The sequence below is a fragment of the Lepidochelys olivacea genome, assembly GCF_965140295.1.
Source record: "Lepidochelys olivacea isolate rLepOli2 genome assembly, chromosome: 2".
NCBI lineage: Eukaryota > Metazoa > Chordata > Testudines > Cheloniidae > Lepidochelys > Lepidochelys olivacea.
The window spans coordinates 147,062,379-147,087,462 of NC_140412.1; the positions used below are offsets into that span (position 1 = coordinate 147,062,379).

The 25,084-nt window shown below is 40.5% G+C and overlaps 1 protein-coding gene across 1 annotated transcript in view; it reads right to left on the bottom strand.

Moving 5' to 3' along the window:
- SLC12A7 (solute carrier family 12 member 7) overlaps nucleotides 1–25,084 on the bottom strand; it is a 332,898-nt gene that overhangs the window by 128,390 nt on the left and 179,424 nt on the right. Inside the window, exons 4-5 of the mRNA XM_084618772.1 lie at nucleotides 18,526–18,672; nucleotides 16,772–16,826 (exon numbers count right to left, since the gene is read on the bottom strand). Coding sequence (XP_084474898.1) covers nucleotides 16,772–16,826; nucleotides 18,526–18,672 — 202 coding nt within the window. The remainder of the gene's footprint in view (nucleotides 1–16,771; nucleotides 16,827–18,525; nucleotides 18,673–25,084) is intronic.

Below are 25,084 nucleotides of genomic sequence, written 5' to 3' on the forward strand. Positions count from 1 at the left end.
ATAGCAGATTGTATATATTTCTGATGCTTTTTTCCTATATTTTTCCTGTCCCTTTCTCCGTTTTCAGTGAATGCAGGGTCTCTAAAACCACTGGAAAACTGTCTGCAAGGAAAGCAGAAAACTGCATCTGCCTGCTTACTGTACTCTAAAAATGAAAATGTTTCGTAATATTCTTATATAAATGAATAAGTTTGCTGACCAAAAGCAGTTTTTGGATACTCAAGTAAATGAGGTTGTGATGGGCCTGTTGCAGTTGTATCAAGGTCTGAAACAGGAGATGTAGAGAGGTTGTTGCTGTCAGAAACCACAGTACTCTCTGGCTGATTTAACAGGCATTCTTCCCACCAATCAGGGCCCAGCACATCACTGAAACAGGCAGCCAATGAAGACTCTGAATCTAGTCATTTATTTCCTTACCTGGAATATCATTGCAATCTTTACCCTTTATTCCTGATGTACAAACCATTTTTTCAGGAGTGGGTACTTCTAGAATCCAGGCCAGAAATTTTTTGAATCTCCATGTTCTCAACTCAGAGATGAAGACGATACTTCTGTGACATTCTATACCTTGGGAGAGCCTGCTGTAACCCTCATATTCCTCATTTTCATATAATTGTGATCTTACATATAAAGCATGCCTTGTACGGTATCAGGGGAAAGGTTATGATCTGCTGAAAGTCATTTCTCTGTCCATATATATGTATATCATTAATGCATATGAAGTTATGAGAATTGTGTAGTATGATGGTCACTAAAACATGCTGTAAGTTCCGGAATCAGCCAGATATTAGCTCCCCAGAGGCAACATCAAGGAAAGTAACCAATGGCCAGGCGGGGTGTGACACAGCCCATCAACAGCCATTGTCCAGCAAGGGAGCTACAATTCAATGACCCACCTGCATCAGGCCCCACCAAGGGATTTGCTTAACCTTGCTGGGAGAGATTCAGCAATGCCCCACAGACATGCCTGGACTTGTGTTCTACAAGCACATGGACTGAGAGTATAAAACAGAATGGACATATACTATGCCCTTCTTCTGCTCCACCTATGCTGCAAGCAACTAAGACACTGAGAAGAAGACAAGACTCTAACACAGAAGATTGGCCCAGGTTTAAAGGACAAACCTGTATATTAAAGACTGCAATATCCAGTGGGGTATAGATTTATTAGCTATAAAAATAGATTTTAAGTGATTATAAATCAAAGCATAACAAGTCAGACTGAGATTGAGATGGAAATAGGAGACAGACTTGTGGAAAGTCTCTGCGTAAGGATAAAAGGGGTAAAAAAACAAGGGTGATGTTATTTTAGGGGTCTGCTACAGACCACCTAACCAGGAAGAAGTGGATGAGGCTTTTTTTTATACAACTAAAAAGGTCATCCAAAGCAGAGGACTTGGTGGTGATGGGGGACTTAACTACTCAGATGTCTGTTGGGAAAATAACACAGTAGGGCACAGATTATCCAACAAGTTATTGGAATGTATTGGAGACAATTTTTTATTTCAGAAGGTAGAGAAAGCTACTGGAGAGAGGCTGTTCTAGATTTGATTTTGACAAATAGGGAGGAACTGGTTGAGAATTTGAAAGTGGAAGGCAGTTTGGGTGAAAGTGATCATGAAATGATAGAGTTCATGATTCTAACGAATGGTAGGAGGGAGAACAGCAAAATAAAGATAATGGATTTCAAGAAGGGAGACTTTAGCAAACTCAGGGAGATGGTAGGTAAGATCCCAGGGGAAGCAAGTCTAAGGGGAAAAACAACTGAAGACAGCTGGCAGTTTTTCAAAGAGACATTATTAAGGGCACAAGAGCAAACTATCTCACTGTGTAGGAACGATACAAAGTATGGCAAGGGACCACCCTGGCTTAACCAGGAGATCTTGAATTATCTAAAAATCAAAAAAGAGTCCTACAAAAAGTGGAAACTAGGTCAAACTGCAAAAGATGAATATAAACAAATAACACAAGTATGTAGGGACAAAATTGGAAAGACCAAGACACAAAACGAGATCAAACTAGCTAGAGACATAAAGGGTAACAAGAAAACATTCTAGAAATACATTGGAACAAGAGGAAGACCAAGGACAGGGTAGGCCCATTTCTCAATTTGTGGGGGGAAGGACAATAACCAAAAATGTGGAAATAGCAGGGATGCTTAATGACTTCTTTGTGTCAGTTTTCATCAAGAAGGGTGGTGGTGATAGGACATCTAACATAGTGAATACCAGTGAAAATGGGGTAGGATCAGAAGAGGCTAAAATAGGGGGAGAACAAGTTAAAAATTACTTAGACAAATTAGATGTCTTCAAGGCACCAGGGCCTGATGCAATGCATCCTAGAATACTCAAGGAGCTGACAGAGGAGATATATGAGTCATTAGCGATTATCTTTGAAAAGTCATGGAAGATGAGAGAGATTCCAGAAGACTGGAAAAGGGCAAATATAGTGCAATCTATAAAAAGGGAAATAAAGACAACCCAGGAAATTACAGACGAGTCATCTTAACTTCTGTACCCAAAAAGCTAATGGAGCAAATAATTAAGCAATCAATTTGTAAATATTTAGAAGATAATGAGGTGATAAGTAACAGTCAGCATGGATCTGTGAAGAACAAATCACGTCAAACCAACCTGATAGCTTTCTGACTGGGTAACAAGACTTGTGGATGGGGGGAAGCAGTAGACGTGGCACATCTTGACTTCAGTAAAGGTTTTGATACTGTCTCGCACCAACAAACTAGGGAAATGCAACCTAGATGGAGCTACTATAAGCTGGGTGCAAAACTGGTTGGAAAACCGTTCCCAGAGAATAGTTACCAGTGGTTCACAGTCATGTTGGAAGGGCATAAAGAGTGGGATCCCACAGGGATCAGTTCTGTGTTTGGTTCTGTTCAAAGTCTTCATTAATGATTTAGATAATGGCACAGAGAGTACACTTATAATGTTTGCAGACAATAACAAGCTGGGAGGGGTTGCAAGTGCTTTGGAGGATAGGATTAAAATTCAAAATGATCTGGACAAACTGGAGAAATGGTCTGAAGTAAATAGGATGAAATTCAATGAGGACCAATGCAAAGTACTCCATTTAGGAAGGAATAATCAGTTGCACACATACAAAATGGGAAATGACAGCCTAGGAAGGAGTACTGCTGAAAGGGATCTGGGGTCATAGCGGACCACAAGCTAAATATAAGTCAACAGTGTAACGCTGTTGTAAAAAAAATGAACATCATTCTGGGTTGTATTAGCAGGAGTGTTGTAAGCAAGATACGAGAAGGCATTCTTCCACTCTACTCCACGCTGATTAGGCCTCAACTGGAGTACAGTATCCAGTTCTGGGTGCCACACTTCAGGAAGGATGTGGACAAATTGGAGAGAGTCCAGAGAAGAGCAACAAAAATGATTAAAGGTCTAAATAACATGACCTATGAGGGAAGATTGAAAAAATGGGGTTTGTTTAGTCTGGAAAAGAGAAGACTGAGGGGGGACATGATAACAGTTTTCAATTACATAAAAGGCTGCTACAAGGAGGAGGGAGAAAAAATTTTCTTCTTTACCTCTGAGGGTAGGACAAAAAGCAATGGGCTTAAATTGCAGCAAGGGAGGTTTAGATTGGACATTAGGAAAAACTTCCTAACTATCAGGGTGGTTAAGCACTGGAATAAATTGACTAGGGAGGTTGTGGAATGTCTATCATTGGAGATTTTTAAGAGCAGGTTAGACAAACACCTGTCAGGAATGATCTAGATCTGGGGTCGGCAACCCTCGGCATGCGGCCCGTCAGGGAAATCCACTGGCGGACTGCGAGACATTTTGTTTACATTGACTGTCCCAGCACATCCCCATGGCCCGCGGCTTTCTGCAGCTCCCATTGGCCGGAATGGCAAACCGTGACCACCTCAACAGCCCAACACCACAGGAATGATAAATGTTACTATATTATGGTCACTATTTCCAAGTGGTCCTGTTATATTTACCTCTTGGACCAGATCCTTCGCTCCACTCAGGATTACATCGAGAGTTGTCTCTTCCCTTGTGGGTTCCTGTACCAACTGCTCCAAGAAGCAGTCATTTAAAGTATTGAGAAATTTTGTCTCTGCATTTCATCCTGAGGTGACATGTAACCAGTCAATATGGGGATAAGTGAAATCCCCCACTATTATTGAGTTTTTTATTTTGGTAGCCTCTCTAATTTCCCTTAGCATTTCATCGTCACGATCACTGTCCTGGTCAGGTGGTCGATAATGATCCCCATTCTTATTAGAGCATGGAATTACTATCCATGGAGATTCTATGGAACACGTGGATTCATTTAAGATTTTTATTTCATTTGGTTCTACATTTTCTTTCACGTATAGTGCCACTGCCCAGCCCTCAGACGACCTGTTCTGTCCTTCCGATATATTTCGTACCCCGGAATGATTGTGCCCCATTGATTGTCCTCACTCCACCAGGTTTCTGTGATGCCTATTATATCAATATCCTCCTTTAACACGAGGCTCTCTAGTTCACCCATCTTATTATTTAGACTTCTAGCATTTGTGTACAAGCACTTGAAAAACTTGTCACTGTTTATTTGTCTGCCCTTTTCTGATGTGTCAGGTTCTTTATGTGAATGTTTCTCGTCGATCTGGCCCATACTTTATCCTCTTCCATCCTCTCCTCCTGACTAAAACCTAGAGAATCTCTATCAATAGACTCTCCTCAAAGAGAAGTCTCTGTCCGATCCACGTGCGCCTCTGCAGCAATCGGCTTTCCCCCATCTCTTAGTTTAAAAACTACTCTGCAACCTTTTTAATGTTAAGTGCCAGCAGTCTGGATCCACTTTGGTTTAGGTGGAGTCCATTCTTCCTGAAAAGTTTCCCCAGTTCCTAATAAATCTAAACCCCTCCTCTCTACACCATTGTCTCATCCACACATTGAGACTCTGAAGCTCTGCCTGCCTGGCCCTGCGTGTGGAACTGGAAGCATTTCTGAGAATGCCACCATAGAGGTCCTGGATTTCAGTCTCTTTCCTTGCAGCCTAAATTTGGCCTCCAGGACATCTCTCTTACCCTTCCCTATCTCACTAGTACGTACATGTACCACAACCACCGGCTCCTCCCCAGCACTACACATAAGTCTATCTAGATGCCTTGAGAGATCCGCAACCTTCGCATCAGGCAGGCAAGTCACCATGTGGTTCTCCCGGTCATCACAAACCCAGCTATCTATGTTTCTAATGATCAAATCTCCCATTACTAACACCTGCCTTTTCCTAATGCCTGGAGTCCCCTCCCGCAGAGAGGTAACCTCAGTGTGAGAGGATCATAGAATCATAGAATATCATGGTTGGAAGGGAACTCAGGAGGTCATCTAGTCCAACCCCCTGCTCAAAGCAAGACCAATCCCCATATCCCTAAATGGCCCCCTCAAGGATTGAACTCATAACCCTGGGTTTAGCAGGCCAAAGCTCAAACCACTGAGCTATCCCTCCCCCACCAGGATACCACAACATCATCTGGAAGGAGGGTCCCAACTATGGGAAGGTTTCCCTCTGCTCCCATTGACTGCTCTCCTTCTCTGGGCCTTTCATCCTCCTTAACAGCGCAGGGGCTGTCTGACCAGAGGTAGGACAAATCTACAGTGTCCCGGAAAGCCTCATCAACTTACCTCTCTGCCTCCCTTAGCTCCTCCAGTTCCGCCACCCTGGCCTCCAAAGCCCGTACACAGTCTCTGAGGGCCAGGAGATCTTTGCACCAAATGCACACATATGCCACCCGCCCACAGGGCAGGTAATCATACATGCTACACCAAGTGCAATAAACAGGATAGCCCCCACTCTGCTGCTGGGCTTCTGCCTGCATTCTCTCTACAGCTACCTAGGTTAATGATAGGGTTTTTGCTTAAATCAAGAAGTTTTGATTATAGTTTAGTTTAAAGGTTTTAAAGAATGGCAAGTGTACCTCACCCCCTTTCCACTCCCCTTCCAAACTCCCTCTTGAAACTCCCTGTTAGCGGTCCCTGGTCACAAAGCTCCCTGGTAGCATGCTCACTGCTTAATAAAGCCCTGGCCTTCTTGATAGCTCCACCCTCTGATTAAGGCTCAGCCAATGAACAGAGGCTTCTAGATTTCAAACCTTGTTTAGAAGCTCACAGCTTCCAACTGCCGGTCACAGCACACGGTCCTTCAAACAAAAAAACAGACAAACAAACAGACAAACACAAGCTCAGCACACAGCACTAGGAAGTGTTGTTTACTCCTTCTCATAACACAAGAACTAGGGGTCACCAAATGAAATTAATAGGCAGCAGGTTTAAAACAGATAAAAGGAAGTATTTCTTCACACAACACACAGTCAACCTGTAGAACTCCTTTCCAGAGGATGTTGTGAAGGCCAAGACCATAACAGGGTTCAAAAAAGAACTAGATATATTCATGGAGGATAGTCCATCAATGGCTATTAGCCAGGATGGGTAAGGAATGGTGTCCCTAGCCTCTGTTAGAGGGTGGAGATGGATGGCAGGAGAGAGATCACTTGATCATTACCTGTTAGGTTCACTCCCTCTGGGCACCAGGCATTGACCGCTCTCGGTAGACAGGATACTGGGCTGGATGGACCTTTGGTCTGACCAGTAGGACCATTCTTATGTTCTTATCTACTTTCTCTACACCAGTCATGATTTTATAGACCTCAATCATATCTCCCCTTAGCCGTCTCTTTTCCAAGCTGAAAAGTTCCAGTCTTATTAATCTCTCCTCATACGAAAGCCATTCCATATCTCTAATCCTTTTTGTTGCCCTTTTCTGAACCTTTTCCAAATCAATATATCTTTTTTGAGATGGGACAACCACATCTGCACACAGTATTCAAGATGTGGGCATACCATGGATTTATATAGAGGCAACATGATATTTTCTGTCCTATTATCTATCCCCTTCTTAATTATTCCCAGAATTCTGTTCACTTTTTTGACTGCTGCTGCACATTGAGTGGATGTTTTCAGAGAACTATCCACAATGACTCCAAGATCTCTTTCTTGAGTGGCAACAGTGAATTTAGACCCCATCACTTTACATGTATAGTTGGGATTATGCTTTCCAATGTGCATTACTTTGCATTTATCAACATTAAATTTCATCTGCCATTTTGTTGCCCAGTTTTGAGAGATCCTTTTGTAGCTCTTCGCAGTCTGCCTGGGTCTTAACTATCTTTAGTAAATTTGTATCATCTGCAAATTTTGCCACCTCACTGTTTACCCCTTTTCCCAGATCATTTATGAGTATGTTGAATAGGACTGGTCCCAGAACAGACCCCTGGAAGACACCACTATTTACCTCTCTCCATTCTGAGAACTGTAATTACCAGGATCACCTCTGGAGCTCTTTTTAAAAATTGGCATCACATTAGCTATCCTCCAGTCATCTGGTACAGAAGCTGATTTAAATGATAGGTTACAGACTACAGTTAGTAGTTCTGCAATTTCACATTTGAGTTCCATCAGAACTCTTGCGTGAATACCATCTGGTCCTGGTGACTTATTGCTGTTTAGTTTATCAATTTCTTCCAAAACTTCCTCTAATGATACCTCAATCTGGGACAGTTCCTCAGATCTGTCACCTAAAAAGAATGGCTCAGTTTGGGAATCTCCTTCACATCCTCAGCCGTGAAAACGGATGCAAAGAATTAATTTAGTTTCACCTCAATAGGCTTATCGTCCTAGAGTGCTCCTTTAGCACCTCGATCGTCCAGTGGCCCCACTGGTTGTTTAGCAGGCTTCCTGCTTCTGATGTACTTTAAAAAAAAATTGCTATTACTTTTTGAGTCTTTGGCTAGCTGTTCCTCAAATTCTTTTGTGGCCTTCCTAATTGTATTTTTACACTTCATTTGCCAGTGTTTATGCGCCTTTCCATTTTCCTCACTAGGATTTAACTTCCACTTTTTAAAGGATGTCTTTTTGCTTGCCATTGTTTGTTTCACTTTGTTGTTTAGCCATGGTGGCTCTTTTTTGGTTCTCTTACTATGTTTTTTAATTTGGGGTATACATTTAAGTTGAGGTGTCTATTAGGGTGTCTTTAAAAAGTTTCCACTCAGCTTGCAGAGATTTCACTTTTGGCACCATACCTTTTAATTTCTGTTTAATTAACCTCCTCATTTTTGTGTAGTTCCCCTTTCTGAAATTAAATTCTACAGTGTTGGGCTACTGTGGTGTTTTTCCTGCCACAGGGATATTAAATTTAATTATATTATGGTCACTATTACCAGGCGGTCCAGCTATATTCACCTCTTGGATCAGATCCTGTGCTCCACTTAGAACTAAATCAAGAATTGCCTCTTTTCTTGTGGGTTCCAGGACCAGCTGCTCCAAGAAGCAGTCATTTAAGGTGTCAAGAAACTTTATCTCTGCATCCCGTCCTGAGGTGACATGTACCCAGTCATTATGCGGATAATTGAAATCCCCCATTATTATTATTGAGTTTTTTATTTTAATAGCCTCTCTAATCCCCCTGAGCATTTCACAGTCACTTTCACCATCCTGGTCAGGTGGTCAGTAATATATCCTTACCGCCTTATAATAATTATATATTATTATATAATAATAATCTTATTATTAGAGTATGGAATTTCTATCTATAGAGATTCTATGGTACAGTTTGATTCATTTACAATTTTTACTTCATTTGCTTCTATGCTTTCTTTCACATATAATGCCACTCCCCCACCAACATGACTGTTCTGTCCTTCTAATACGTTTTGTACCCTGGTATTACTGTATCCCATTGAGTAGCCTCATTCCACCAAGTTTCTGTGATGCCTATTATATCAATATCCTCATTTAATACAAGGTACTCTACTTCACCCATTTTATTATTTAGACTTCTAGCATTCGTATATAAGCACTATAAAAATTGTCTCCTTTTGGCTGTCTGCCATTACATGATGTAATTAAATGGGATATTTTTTATTTGACTGTTTCAGACCCTGCCTGTATTTTATCATTTTCCATCCTCTTTCCCTCACTAGGACATCTGAGGGTTAGAAGGGACCTCAGGAGGTCATCTAGTCCAACTCACTGCTCAAAGCAGGACCATCTCCAATTTTTGCCCCAGATCCCTAAATGACCCTTTTAAGGATTGAACTCACAACCCTGGGTTTAAGCAGGCCAATGCTCAAACCACTGAGCTATCCCTCCCCCCCATTCTCCATTAATAGATCCTCCATTAAGAGATTCTCCATTAATAGATCCCTCCCCCCATTCTCCATTAATAGATCCTCCCCTAAGGAATGTCCAACCATGTACTTCTCAGCACCTGTCGGTTTTCCCCCAGCCCTTAGTTTAAAAACTGCTCTATGGCTTCTTTAATGTTAAGTGCCAGCAATCTGGTTCCATTTTAGTTTAGCTGGAGCCCTCCTTCCTGTATAGGCTCCCCCTATCCCAAAAGTTTCCCCAGTTCCTAATAAATCTAACCCCCTCTTCCCTACACCATCATCTCATCCACGCACTGAGACTCTGCAGTTCTGCCGGTCTAACTGGCCCTGCATGTGGAACTGGGAGCATCTCAGAGAATGCTACCATGGAGGTCCTGGACTTCAATCTCTTACCTAGCAGCCTAAATTTGGCCTCCAAGACCTCTCACCTATCCTTCCCTATGTCATTGGTACCTATATGTACCATGACCACCGGCTTCTCCCCAGCACTACACATAAGTCTATCTAGATATCTCAAGAGATCCGCAACCTTTGCGCCAGGCAGGCAAGTCACCGTGTGGTTCTCCTGGTCATTGCAAACCTGGCTATCTATGTTTCTAATGATCAAATCTCCCATAGAATCATAGAATATCAGGGTTTGAAGGGACCTCAGGAGGTCATCTAGTCCAACCCCCTGCTCAAAGCAGGGCCCATTACTAATACCTGCTTCTTTCTAATAGCTGGAGTTCCCTCCCCTGGAGAGGTATCCTCAGTGTGAGAGGATACCACAACATCATCTGGAAGGAGGGTCCCAACTATGGGATTGTTTCTCTGTGCTCCAGTTAGATGCTCTCCTTCCCTGGGACTTTCATCCTCCTCAACAGCACAGAGGCTGTCAGACTGGGGGTGGGACAGTTCTACTGTGTCCCAGAAAGTCTCATCTATGTACCTCTCTGTCTCCCTCAGCTCCTCCAGTTCAGCCATTCTGGTCTCCAAAGCCCGTACAAGATCTCTAGGGGCTAGGAGCTCCTTGCACCAAATGCACACATACGCCACCTGCCCATAGGACAGGTAATCATACATGCTGCATTGGGTGCAATAAACTGGGTAGCCCCCACTCTATTGCTGGACTTCTGCCTGCATTTCCCTGCAGTTGTTGATGTTTTGTTTATATCAAGGGGGTATTTTTGGCTTTTAAGTTTAAAGAATATTGAGTTCTAGCCCCCCTCACACTGCCCCTGTTAACACCCTCGCAAAACTCCCCTGTTAGCTGCTCCTGTTCCCTAGCTCCTCTGGCTGCTTAGGAGAGGGCTTAAGCTCTGGTCTCCCTGAGTAGCCCTGAGTAGCCTCATTCCCTAGTTAAGTTTTGATGGGTGCTAAAAGGCCTAAGGATTACAGCCTCGTTAAGAAGCTCTCAGCCTTGCCTAGCAGGCTGCTAGGCTCAGCACACACACGGGCAGTACTCGGTCCCCCAAACAAACAAACAAAGCACACGTTATATTTCAGTCAAGCAGCGAGCACACCACATTTAGTGTTCATTTCGGTTTTCGGCCATATCTAGATTATCTTTAATCTGTTCCCCACCACACTGCATAGCAGTCCAACTTCATCCTTTCCGAGTCTTTTTTTATTTATATAATTTAAAAAACCTATTTATTTTAATTCTCTTGGCAAAAGTTAGCTCTACTTTTTAGCAATTCTTACTTTGTTCCTTCATTTTCTAACCTGCAAGATATTGCTTTTTCAATCCCTGTTTCCATTCCCTAGAGACTCTCTACTTTCATTAACCTTTTTGATGTAGTTATTCACCCAGTTGGATCTGGAACCTTTCCCTAAAATTCCCCCTCCCCCGGCCCCCCTTCCTTGCAACGTAAATTTCAGATAGTTTTGTATACTTGATTTAAAGAAATTCTAAGCCTCCTCCACATTTAGGTCCTTGAGCTCTTCAGTCCAATTGACTTCAACTAATTCCCTTAATTTCCCTTTTGAAATAAAAAACCATAGATGATGACCTGTTTTGATTATCCTTACATTTAATTTAAACTAAATCAGCTCATGAACCTCGATCCAAGGTTATTTCCTAAAACCAGCTCTTCTCACTATTTTCTCACTATTTTCTCACTATTTACCAAAACCAAGTCTAAAATTTAGGGCTGTCAAATGATTAAAAAAATTAATCGCGCTGTCAAACAATAACAGTGTGACGTTGCACCCCATAATGCTTTATGGAAATATGCTTATGAATGTAAATATGACATAACTGGGATGTGTTTTATGCTACATATGCCATGTAACATATCTCTGCAAAGGTTATGATCTACTGAATATATTCATCCTATTTGTATGCATGTATCATTTTTGTATTCAAAGTTATGAATATTGGCTGTGTACTTGTTTGATTTTAATTAGCCTTAGTAAGGCATTTGGGCAGCTTCTTTAGAAAGGAATTTGCAAGTTAAGTGCCCAGTCAAGAAACACTTAATGGACAATGGATCTTGGAAGGCTCCAATCCACATAAGAAGTCTACCTGAGGATGTTCAAGATAGTATGTGAACAATGGCTGCTACCTGTAAGTTCTAAGTCATTCATGGGCATGTGACTTGCCCATGTGACTCCAAAACTCCATCTTGTAGTTGGGATTCTACACAGGGGGAAGAAGGGGTGTCCACCCACAAGAGAAAGTCTATTTAAACCCCTGGGAGATCCTTCCATTTTGTCTTCAGCTGGATCAAGAGATAGCCTCTCCACCCCCAAAGGATACCTGAAAGAAACTGGAACAAAGGACAGTAACCATAAGTGTGTAAGTGATTGCTCGACCCAGACTAGAAGGAGTCTAGTCTGTAAAAGAAGCTTACTGGAACATCTCTGAGGGTGAGATTTCATCTGTAATAACTTTCTTACTGTATTGGGCATAGACTTGCATGTTTTATTTTATTTTGCTGGGTAATTCACTTTGTTCTATTACCAGCAGGAGAGTGAGTTTGGGGGGGGGGGGGCGGAGGGTGAGAAAACCTGGATTTGTGCTGGAAATGGCCCAACTTGATGATCACTTTAGATAAGCTATTACCAGCAGGAGAGTGAGTTTGTGTGTGTATGGGGGTGGAGGGGGGAGAAAACCTGGATTTGTGCTGGAAATGGCCCACCTTGATTATCATGCACATTGTAAGGAGAGTGGTCACTTTGGATAAGCTATTACCAGCAGCAGAGTGAGTTTGTGTGTGTGGTTTTTGGAGGGGGGTGAGGGAGTGAGAGAACCTGGATTTGTGCAGGAAATGGCCCACCTTGATTATCATACACATTGTGAAGAGAATGGTCACTTTGGATAGGCTGTTACCAGCAGGAGAGTGAGTTTGGGGGAGGGGGTGAGAGGGGGTGAGAAAACCTGGATTTGTGCTGGAAATGGCCCAACTTTATGATCACTTTAGATAAGCTATTACCAGCAGGACAGTGGGGTAGGAGGAGGTATTGTTTCATGGTCTCTGTGTGTATATAACGTCTTCTGCAGTTTCCACGGTATGCATCCGATGAAGTGAGCTGTAGCTCACGAAAGCTCATGCTCAAATAAATTGGTCAGTCTCTAAGGTGCCACAAGTACTCCTTTTCTTTTTGCGAAGACAGACTAACACGGCTGTTACTCTGAAATTTGTTCTGTGGGTTATTACTTGGAACCACTTAAATCCTACTTTTTGTATTTAACAAAATCACTTTTTACTTATTAATTAATGGGGGGCACCAGCTGAGCATATTTCTCTATCAGTGTTATAGATGGCGAACAATTTATGAGTTTACCCTGTACAAGCTCTATTCAGGGTAAAACGGATTTATTTGGGGTTTGGATCCCATTGGGACTTGGGCATCTGAGTGTTGGAGACAAGAACACTTCTTAAACTGTTTTCAGTTAAGCCTGCAGTTTGTGGGATGTTATTCAGACCTGGGTCTGTGTTCGGGTGCTGAGGTCCCAAGCTGGCAGGGAAAGCAGGGCCAGAACTAGCCTTATCACATCAGTTGGCAGTCCCAAGGAGTTTTCTGTGATCCAACCCATCACAAACAGAATACCATTTATTTAAATATTTTTGGATGTTTTTTACACTTTCAAATATATTTATTTCAATTGCAACAAAGAATACAACATGTACAGTGCTCACTTTATATTTATTTTTGATTACATATATTTGCACTGTAAAAAAGAAACAAAAGAAATAGTATTTTTCAATTCACCTAAGACAAGTAATGTAGTGTACTGCCATCTCTTTATCATGAAAGTTGAACTTACAAATGTAGAATTATGTACAAAAAATAACTGCATTTAAAACTAAAACAATGTAAAAGTTTAGAGCCTACAAGTCCACTCAGTCCTACTTCTTGTTCAGCCAATCATAGAATATCAGGGTCGGAAGGGACCTCAGGAGGTCATCTAGTCCAACACCCTGCTCAAAGCAGGACCAATCCCCAATTTTTGCCCCAGATCCCTAAATGGCCCCCTCAAGAATTGAACTCACAACCCTGGGTTTAACAGGCCAATGCTCAAACCACTGAGCTATCCCTCCCCTATAGTCTATAATCACTCAGACAAGTTTGTTTACACTTACAGGAAATCATGCCTCCCACTCCTTTACAATGTCACCTGAAAGTGAGAACAGGCATTCGGATGGCACTGTTGTAGCCAGGATTGCAAGATATTTACATGCCAGATGCGCTAAAGATTCATATGTCCCTTCTTGCTTCTGACCCAGGGAGTCTACAGTAAGACCCCTAACACCATCCCACTGGATCCTCTTTTGCTGTCCTTCCCCAAAGTAATTTTGGCCCAAAATTTTGTTTTGTCCATATTACCATACTGTCATTTCTTATTTCTTTACCATTTACCAGAGGGAGATGCCTTTTCATTTATATCTCCTCAAATATTGGGCAGACAGAAATAAAAGGGGACATTACAAGGTAGGAAAAAATAATTTTGGTGGGAGAAAGGAGAAGGGAAAACATGTTCCCTTTGTCATCATCATCCCTCCTCATAGAGACTTTTTTTAGTGTCCTGGGTCATATAAAATGCCCAATATACACTTTTTACAAAGATGTGCTGATGTTGCTACTTCCCAGCTTCTGACTCAACAGTGACACATGCTTATTTCTCAAAGTGGAGAATTTTTTCCAATAACTTTGTGTTCTGAGTTAATCATTGAACACTGATACAGTGTTAAGAACCTTCCCTTTGAGCAAAGGAACAGCTTTGATAAAGTCTACATTTTTCTCTTCATTCCAAACACTGTTCATCCAACTAAATGCTCATTCAGTTGGGCTGTTCGTTTCATGTAACACAGACCAAATTCTACTTGGTATAGCAATAGATCTTCAAGAAACATTAAGAAACAAAACATTTTGATTAAATGAAAAAGTGGGACAGACCCATCCTTAAAAAAGGGAAGAAGGAGGATGCTGGGAACTACAGGCCGGTCAGCCTCACCTCAGTCCCTAGAAAAATCATGGAGCAGGTCCTCAAGGAATCAATTTTGAAGCACTTAGAGGAGAGGAAAGTGATCAGGAACAGTCAGCATGGATTCACCAAGGGAAGGTCATGCCTGACTAATCTACTTGCCTTCTATGATGAGATAACTGGCTCTGTGGATGAGGGGAAAGCAGTGGATGTGTTATTCCTTGACTTTAGCAAAGCTTTTGACACGGTCTCCGATAGTATTCTTGCCAGCAAGTTAAAGAAGTATGGGCTGGATGAATGGAGTATAAGGTGGAGAGAAAGCTGGCTAGATCCTCGGGCTCAATGGGTAGTGATCAATGGCTCCATGTCTAGTTGGCAGCCGATATCAAGCGGAGCACTCCAAAGGTCGGTCCTGGGGCCGGTTTTGTTCAATATCTTCATTAATGATCTGGAGGATGGCATGGACTGCATCCTCAGCAAGTTTGCTGATGACCCTAAACTGGGAGGAGTGGTAGATACGCTGGAGGGTAGGGATAGGATACAGAGGGCCCTAGACAAATTAGAGGATTGGGCTAAAAGAAATCTGATGAGGTTCAACAAGGACAAGTGCAGAGTCCTGCACTTAGGACGGAAGAATCCCATGCACCACTACAGACTACGGACCGAATAGCTAGGCAGCAATTCTGCAGAAAAGGACCTAGGGGTTACAGTGAATGAGAAGCTGGATATGAGTGAACAGTGTGCTCTTGTTGCCAAGAAGGCCAATGACATTTTGGGCTGTATAAGTAGGGGCATTGCCAGCAGATCAAGGGACGTGATCGTTCCCCTCTATTCAACATTGGTAAGGTCTCAGCTGGAGTACTGTGTCCAGTTTCGGGCCCCACACTACAAGAAGGATGTGGAAAAATTGGAAAATGTCCAGCAGAGGGAAACAAAAATGATTAGGGGACTGGAACACATGATTTTTTTTGGGGGGGGGGGGTTGATAGCCGCTTTCAACTACCTGAAAGGGGGTTCCAAAGAGATGGATCTAGACTGTTCCCAGTGGTAGCAGATGACAGAACAAGAAGTAATGGTCTCAAGTTGCAGTGGGGGAGGTTTAGGTTGGATATTAGGAAAAACTTTTTCACTAGGAGGGTGGTGAAGCACTGGAATGCGTTACCTAGGGAGGTGGTGGAATCTCCTTCTTTTGAGGTTTTTAAGGTCAGGCTTGACAAAGCCCTGGCTAGGATAATTTAGTTGTGGATTGGTCCTGCTTTGAGCAGGGGGTTGGACTAGATGACCTCCTGAGGTCCCTTCCAACCCTGATATTCTATGATTCTATGACATTTCAGGAGTCCTGAAAGAAGTTCCTAGGATAATAGGGGATATCATGTGAAAAAGCAGGAAGTAGGGTCACTTTGTGTAAAAGGATTCCATTTATTTTTTCTACTGAAATGTTATGTCATGTATAGCAGTACCCTGTGTATGTTACAGACTAATTTTATTGCACAGATTCTTACATTTTAAGAAAAGAAAGACTATTATGATAATCAAGTCTGACTGCCTGCATAATACAGGTCACACAATTTCACCCAGTAATTCCTGTATCAAGTCCATAACTTCTGGCTGAGCTAAAGCATATCTTTTAAAAAATGACCAATCTTGATTTAAAGATTTCCAGTAATGGAGAATCTGACACATCAGTAGGTAAGTTGTTCCAATGGTTATGGTGTTCTCAATTCAAAAAAGAAATTGAAAATTGGAAAGGATTCAGAAAAGAACTATAATAAAGATTTCAGACTTGGAAAACCTGCCTTAAAGTGAGAGACAGAGCTTCTCAATTTATTTAGTTTATCCAAGTGAAGTCTCAGAAGTGACTTGCTCATGGTCTACATGAGGAAGAGATTTCTTATTTCAGACTGCTCTTAATCTAGCAGAAAAAGGAAAAACAAGTTCCAGCGGTTTGAAGCTGAAGCTAGACAATTGTGGACTAGAAATAAGGCATTAATTTTTAAACCACGAGGGCAATTAACCATTGGAATAATTTATCAAGGGATATGGTGGATTCTCCGTCACATTAGGTCTTTAAATGTACAGCTTTAATAATATATATATTGCATATAAATCCTTTAAAGTGCATTTATAATTACTTTAGGTTTAAGATTCAGGTTAAAAATTGTAAATACCTGGAACTACGCCATTTGTTGCTATTGCGCTCATTGAAATTGCAGTCAGCATAGTCTGTGGAAAGACCATTATTAAGAATGTTTAATTTAAGATAATAAAGTTCTTTAAAAACTATAAATGATGGACAAGCCCAATGGTCTAGTGGGAATAAGCTGGAAATTGGAAAATATCTTTATGTCTTTGTGGTGACAGGGACTCAAGTTATATGCCTTTTTTTCCTAACTAAGCTAATTGATTCCAAAGTCAGTTGAGCATTGAGTCTTAGACTGAACAACTGTTTAATACATCTAGAAGTATGGGTCAGCTCAAAGCAGAGCCTTTGAATATATAACTGGAAAGAAGGGGAAACCTTGAGGACTTTCAATATTCACCAGAAAACAACCCAAAGAAAATATTGTTCTCATTAAATAGTAATTAGTAACAAATGACCATTGTGTATCTTTACCATCATTACCATTATGTATCTTACTTCTAGCTCCATATTCCAAAACAATTACATTTATGAACTTGAGCTACAAGTAAATCACAGTACTGCTAATAATTAAGTTTCAGAGTTTCATGTGAAATTTTGAAAAGTAATTCCTTCTTACCCAAATTTAAATAAACACAAAGCAGGAGGATAAATCAAGAGAAGAACAAATACTAAGGACTGATTTAATGAGAACCATGAAATACAATTTTAATTACTGAGTAAATGGCGCTAACATTAGTATTTTACAAACTTAAGACTGAATCTTGTTTTGATCAATTCAATGAGGATAAGTAGTGCAGCTGGGCAAGAAATGGTTTCCCTGTTCTATGAAAGTTTTTTAAATTTCAAAATACTTTTTCCATTTTGCATTGGGACAAAACTAAGACCTTTCCAAAAATCCCCAAAAAACAGTTTTTCAAAAAATCAAGAGATACACCATACTAGCCCAGCCTAAGGTTAGGACATGTTCTAGTCCCTTTGTCTCCCATGTCCCATGTGAGTGCCATAATCACCCATATATAAAGCCAGTCTCTCTCTCTCTCTCTCTGGTCCAATGAATATTTAATTAGTTATACAAAGTGGAACAGTTCTAATAGGAGAGATTCAGACACACCAACTTCAGAAAAACCCATAGCTTTGTGGTTATGAGACTCATATGGGATGTGGAAGTTGTAAGTTCAAGTCCCTGCTCTGAATCAGGCAGAATAAGGACTCGAACCTGGATCATCTTCTTCCCAGGAGAGTGGCCTCACCATTGAGTTATTGGCTATTCTGGAGTCCATCTCTCTGTATCTGTCTTTTTGATCAGAAAATCCATCCTGGGAATCTAAGAAACATTTCCCAATGGAAGTTTTGCTTAACCTGATACCTTTTCATAAACATTTGTTTCAGTGAATTGCAGTTTCTGACAATAAAACCATTTTGTCAGAAAATTTCTGACCAGCTCTAATAAGCAAAGAGACAGCAGTGTGTCCCATCAATCAAGGCAGAAATAGTGCGGGAGGGCTCACTTTGCTGCACCTTTTCAGTGTAGGGTGCCCATTGCAACTGAATTTCAACATACACACTACTTAAAGTCTATGCATAAATGAACACGCTAAAAGACATAAAAGGCAAGCTAGTATTTTAGCCCACCTTAACGCCCACCTGTACTGCTCTTTGAACTCTATAAAAGGGTTCTGCCTGCTGCTTGTGCAAGCAGGGGGACAGGGGAGTTGGTCTGGCAGTAGCATAGAATAGGATTTAACTTTAAATGTATAAGACAATTAAATATTAACTTACACAAGCACAGCACATGAACACAATGATGAAAGATTCAAGAACTCCAGATGTTCCAACAATCCACGTCAAACGTAGGAAAAGAATGACTCCCAAAATATTTTGCAAGCAGGGAAGGTACACACCAATAAAAGTGCCCATACGTGGAGCCTGAAACAAACAAAATATAAATTCCACCTAGAATATTTCTTCCCAAACAAAAGACCAGGTATCTTAACACCTCATCCAGCAAATTCACAATGACTTGTAACAAAAAGTCTTTTTTTTAGTAAGGAGTGAGCAAAAACTGAGTGAAGACCTCAGGATTTCTAGTTTATAGGTAACATTACAGCATTTAAAAAAAAGATTCTAGTTTTTAGATAAAACACAGCATTTAAAAAAAAACAGAATACCTTTTATGCACTAAGATAGTCTCTGTTAAGAATTAGGAGGAGACCTTAAGGTGAGACAGATCATCCTACATCTGCCTGCCATGAGGTTTCTCGTAGCTTCCTCTGAAGCATCTGGTGTTGGCCTCTGTTTGAGACAGGATGCTGGACCACAGATCTGATTCAATATGGCACATTTGTTAATATTTCCTTTATTTCATTTTTGATGCTCAGGGATCAAAATTCAAAATCAAGCCAGATGTTAAAAATATAAATGACAGTTCTCTATTCAGGCCCCACTCTGAATCCCAACCTCTGTCTACTTTTCTGTAGAAGTGCTCAGCTGTGAAGCAGTTAACCCTGACATTTACACTGGCCAGGTTTTTCAAAACCACAAGCCTAAGGTTAGTCTCTTAAGTACATACTTAGGCTTCTAAACAAGACATCTGATTTTCAAAAGTACTGAGCACCTAACACATCCCACTGAGGCTTAAATCTTCCATTTTTAAAAAAAATTAAACCATTGTCAATATGTAACTCCAGTCATTCAGACTTGTTGACTGTACCTTTGTTCTGTAGGCACAATGAGAGACCACTCTAATGGTTTATACTTGGAAAGTTTTCTTCACTTCTATAAGGTCTAAAACAACTGGGTATTTGTTATTTTTTTGTTTTTGTGGTTTTTTTTAATTAAATGAAAGCTTAAATTCCATAGAAAATGATGACACCACTGTAAAGTGCTGGTACTTCGTATCACTGTATATCAGCTCAGTCTGACTTCTCAATTAGGCAGCCTATTTTTGTGTTTGGTCTGGTAGATTAGATTGTCAAACATGGAATAAAGAAATAATTTCACTTGATATGAACAAGTCAGTGAGCCTTTATTTCTACTTTAAACACAGATATTTTATCTTTTTAAATAACATCTATCAAATAAAATCCAAGGAAATATAATGAGTCTCTGTCAAAATCTTAGAATTCTAATTACTTTCACTTTGACCCCAAAACACACCATAGAACGGAGTGTAGCAAGAGAGCCAAGACAACTGAGAAAAAGAGAGGAGAGATCACATATAACAATAAAGAAGGAAGGGGTAAAAAAATATAATTACACCCCCCATGTTTACAACCCAAAAAGTTAAAAAGTCATAAATCATATGATTTTTAAAGTAATCCCATGCACTTTTTTAAAAATTCAAGAAATATAGTGTGTAGTTGGTTTATCAACATATGTATGAAGACCTTGTTTTATTCCTCTTTTATGTAACCTACAGCCTTGTATAGACATTATTTGCATTGCTGCCACTCGCCACAGCTTAGAATACATAAATGGACCCCTCTCTTTCACCATGTCTGCACTAGCGAGCTTACAGCGGCACAGCAGCACCAATGCAGCTGTGCCACTATAAGATCGCTCGTGTAGCCAAGCTATGCCAATGGGAGAGAGTTCTCCCACTGACATAATTAAACCATGAGCGGTGCTAGCTATGTTGGTGGGGGGGGGGGTTCCACATCCCTGAGCGACATAAGTTATACCAACAAAAGTGTTAGTGTAGACATAGCCTTTGTGTAATGATGCTTCTAATCAGTTAACAAATGTTCCTCAAGGCAATATAAAGAGCCTAAAGTCTTGTCTACATTAAGGAATTTTTTTCAGAGTAGCAGCCGTGTTAGTTTGTATTCGCAAAAAGAAAAGGAGTTCTTTCGTGAAGCTTATGCTCAAATAAATTGGTTAGTCTCTAAGGTGCCACTAGTACTCCTTTTCTTATTAAGAAATTTGTTTACCAGTATAACTACATCAATTTAATTACACTGATACAAACCAGTGTTGATGGGTTGCATTATGAAATGGTGTGGCTAATACCAGGGTAACCAAATTAAAGTACACTGGTATAAACCTGACCTAGAACTGGTGTAGCCTGTCTATATTAGTTGTTCACACTAGTCTAATTAAATCAATGTTGTTATATTAATGCATAAATTCTGAATGTAGACAAAGCCTAACTCTCCTTAATTTTCTCTCCCACCCCTCCACTTCCTCCAACTCTCCATTGACCTTTCATGTGCCACTTCCACTGTACTCCAAGCTCATGAAAGCTCAAGAAAATTATAAAAACAAACTAGGATTATGTAAACAATAGTTATGTACAGTGCAGACTTTTAAAAGAATCTGTTTTCCCCAGGTTATCTAAATACATCGCAATGAGAAAAACATTTAAACTCATACAACAATCATTACCGTCATCAGAGAAAAATGACAAGCATCACACAGTTCTGTAGCAGATGCAGAGATAGAATTCAATGCTGAAGTATGACATTCACTTCCCTTAACCATAAGACCATCCTTTCTCTACCTGCAGTCCCCTGCCTTATTCACCATACACACCTTTCAACTTCAGCAAATGAAGTAGGAGTACTACAGACAACACCCTCATTCACCTACACAACCCAAATTCATTCCCAGTGCTCCATCAATTCTGTACACTGAAAGAGGCAGGGTCTGTGGAGAAAGCAGTATATGGTCATGTAATTAAAGACTGTATCATAATATATACACAGAAGGGTGCCTAAGTAAGTTTGCATAGGTATAAGTCAGAAAATAGAAGTACAATCCAAAGGAAGCTAATAGAAATTAGTATAAAGTATGGAAGATGAAATGTAAGAAAGAAATTATAAGGCTAAAATGGATAATTTTTGTGTGCATACATTATACAATCATAGAACCGTAAGACTTGAGAGGGCATTTAGTCCAATCCCCTGCACTCAGGCAGGACTAAATATTATCTAGACTATCGCTGACAGGTGTTTGTCTAACCTGCTCTTAAAAATCTCCAGTGACAGAGATTCCTCAATCTCCTTAGGCAACCTATTCCAGTGCTTAACTACTCTGACAGTTAGGAAGTTTTTCTCAATGTAAAACCTAAATTGCCCTTGTTCCATTTTAAGCTCTTGTCTTTTTGTCCTATCCTCAGAGGTTAAAGAGAACATTTTTTCTCCCTCCTCCTTATAACAATCTTTTATGTACTTGAAAATTATTATCATGTCCCCTCTCAGTCTTCTCTTCTCCAGAATAAACAAACTCATTTTTTTCAATCTTCCCTCATAGGTCATGTTTTCTAGACATTTAATCATTTTTGCTGCTCTTCTCTGGACACTTTCCAATTTGTCCACATCTTTCCTGAAAGGTGGTGCCCAGAAGTGGACACAATACTCCAGCTGAGGACTAATCAGCACAGAGTAGAGTTGAAGAATTACTTCTCATGTCTTGTTTACAACACTCCTGCTAATACATCCCAGAATGATGTTTGCTTTTTTTGCAACAGTGTTACACTGTTGACTCATATTTAGCTTGTGATCCGCTATGACCCCCAGATCCCTTTCCACAGTCCCAGGCAGTCATTTCCCATTTTGTACATGTGCAACTGACTGTTCCTTCCTAAGTGGGGTACTTTGCATTTATTGAAGACCATTTATCCAGTTTGTCCAGATCATTTTGAATTTTAATTCTATCCTCCAAAGCAATTGCAACCCCTTCCAGCTCGGTATTGTTTGCAAATTTTAAGTGTACTATCTATGCCATTATCTAATTCATTGATGAAAATACTGAATGGAACTGGACCCAGAACTGATCTCTGTGGAACCCCATTTGATGTGCCCTTCCAGCTTGAATGTGAACCACTGATAACTATTCTCTGGGAACAGTTTTCCAACCAGTTATGCACCCACCTTAAAGTAGCTCCATCTAGGTTGTATTTCCCTAGTTTGTTTAGGAGAAAGTCATGCAAGACAGTATAAAAAGCCTTACTAAATTCAAGATATATCACATCTACCACTTCCCCCCATCCACAAGGCTTCTAACTCTATCAAAGAAAGATATTAGGTTGGTTTGACAGTTTGTTCTTGATAAACCCATGCTGACTGTTACTTATCACCTTATAGTCTTCTAAGGGTTTGCAAATTGATTGCTTAATTATTTGCTCCATTATCTTTCCACGTACTGAAGTTAAACTGACTAGTCTATAATTCCCTGGGTTTTCCTTATTTCCCTTTTTATAGATTGGCACTATATTTGCCCTTTTCCAGTCTTCTGGAATTTCCTCCATCTTCCATGACTTTTAGAAGATAATCACTAATGGCTCAGATATCTCCTCAGTCAGCACTTTAAGTATTTTAGGATGTATTTCATCAGGCCCTGGCGACTTGAAGACATCTAATTTGTCTAAGTAATTTTTAACTTGTTCTTTCCCTATTCTGGATCCTACCTCATTTTCATTTGTATTCACTATGTTAGACATCCAATCACCACCAACCTTCTTAGTGAAAACCGAAACAAAGAAGTCATTAAGCATCCCTGCCATTTCCACATTTTTGGTTATTGTCCTTCCCCCTCTCCCCTCCCCATACCCTCTCCTCCCCCCAGCCCCTTGAGTAACGGGCCTACCCTGTCTTCCTCTTGCTTCCAATGTATTTGTAGAATGTTTTCTTGTTACCCTTTTGTCTCTAGCTAGTTTGATCTCATTTTGTGCCTTGGCCTTTCTAATTTTGTCCCTTCACCTCCCTGCTTTTCTTGGGGGAGGGGGAGGGCTTGTTTTTATACCAATTCTAGGAATCTGGGTAACAAGCAAGATGAACTGGAAATTCTGATTGATTAGAAGAAACTTGATGTAAGTGACACTACTGAAAACTGGTAGGATGATATGCATGATTAGAATGTTAAAATCACTGGTTATCACCTATTCAGCAAGGATAGTAGGTAAAAGAGGTGAGTGGGGAGGTGGAACCCTACTTCAAATATACCATTACTTGATTTAGACTTATTAATAACTCAGATCCACAAGATATTGAATCACTATGGGTCAATGCACTAACTAACAAAGCTAAGGCAGAAGTACTGCTGGGGAACCTGTTGCAGCAGTGGTTCTCAACCAGGGGCATGTGTACTCCTGCGGGTATGCAGAGGTCTTCCAGGGGGTACATCAACTCATCTAGATATTTGCCTGGTTTTACAATAGACTACACAAAAAGCACTAGCGAAGTCAGTAAAACTAAAATTTCATAGAGGCAATGACTTGTTTATACTGCTCTATATATTATACACTGAAATTAAGTTTTCTGCATTATATAACCTCTTATTTATATCAATTTCTATCTTTTCCCATCTGTAATATATTGCTTTTTAATTTCTAATTTCTATCTTCTGTGACAGACCCAGACTGGTCGGGTGCAGGAGTTTGGTAGAAGGAAAACACCCTGGAAACTGGATGAGTAGTTTTCTGTTTCCTGAGCGACCAGGGCAGGCCAATATTTATATTCCAATTGATTTAATTTATAATTTTATAGTAAAAACGAAAAAGGAAGCAATTTTTCAGTAATAGTGTGCTGTGACATTTGTGTATTTTTATGGCTGATTTTGTAAGCAAATAGTTTTTAAGAGACGTGAAACTTAGCAGTACTCAAGACAAATCAGACTCCTGAAAGGGGTACAGTAGTCTGGAAAGATGGAGCGCCACTCTGTTACAGAACACCAAATCAAACCATACAACAGGATGAGTTACTCCTTAAACAGCTGTTTGCACTGGATGGAATAAAACCTGTGCTGTTGTGGGGGACTTCAATTTGGAAGACATATGCTGGAGGTTCCATGCTGCTAGATGTAAATGATCATTAAAGTTTCTAAAAATTATAGATGATCATTTTCTAACACAAAAGGTATTGGACCCAACCTGAGGTTGCTCTGTTTTGGACCTCACGATGATGGATAAAGATGAATTAATTAACCATTCCTTCAAAAGGGATTATTTCCCAAAGCTGAGGAAAACTATGAGCAAAATGGTTTGGGGGAAATTAGGAATAAAAATTAGAAGTTGAAGCTCTTTAAAATAAGTTTAGTCGATTGTGAAAATCCACAATTCTACAATCAAGAAAAAAGGACAATTTTTCTGGCTGAATGTGTCTGTGAAGTGTGGCAGGACATCGGCTTTGCCTCGGGGGGTCCTGCGCTTCTAGGTGGTTAGGATTTGCCTCAGAGGTTTTTTGTGACCCTCAGTGTAGCCTCTCTCCCCTCTCAGAGGCAAGGGTTACAGCTTACTGAGCCACCTTCATGATCGGTCAGTCAACGGGTTTGGTGTAAGAACCCTCTTTAGCCCCTGTCTTCCTACTCAGGGAGCATTTGTGTAGAAATGTGGGGTAGGAGA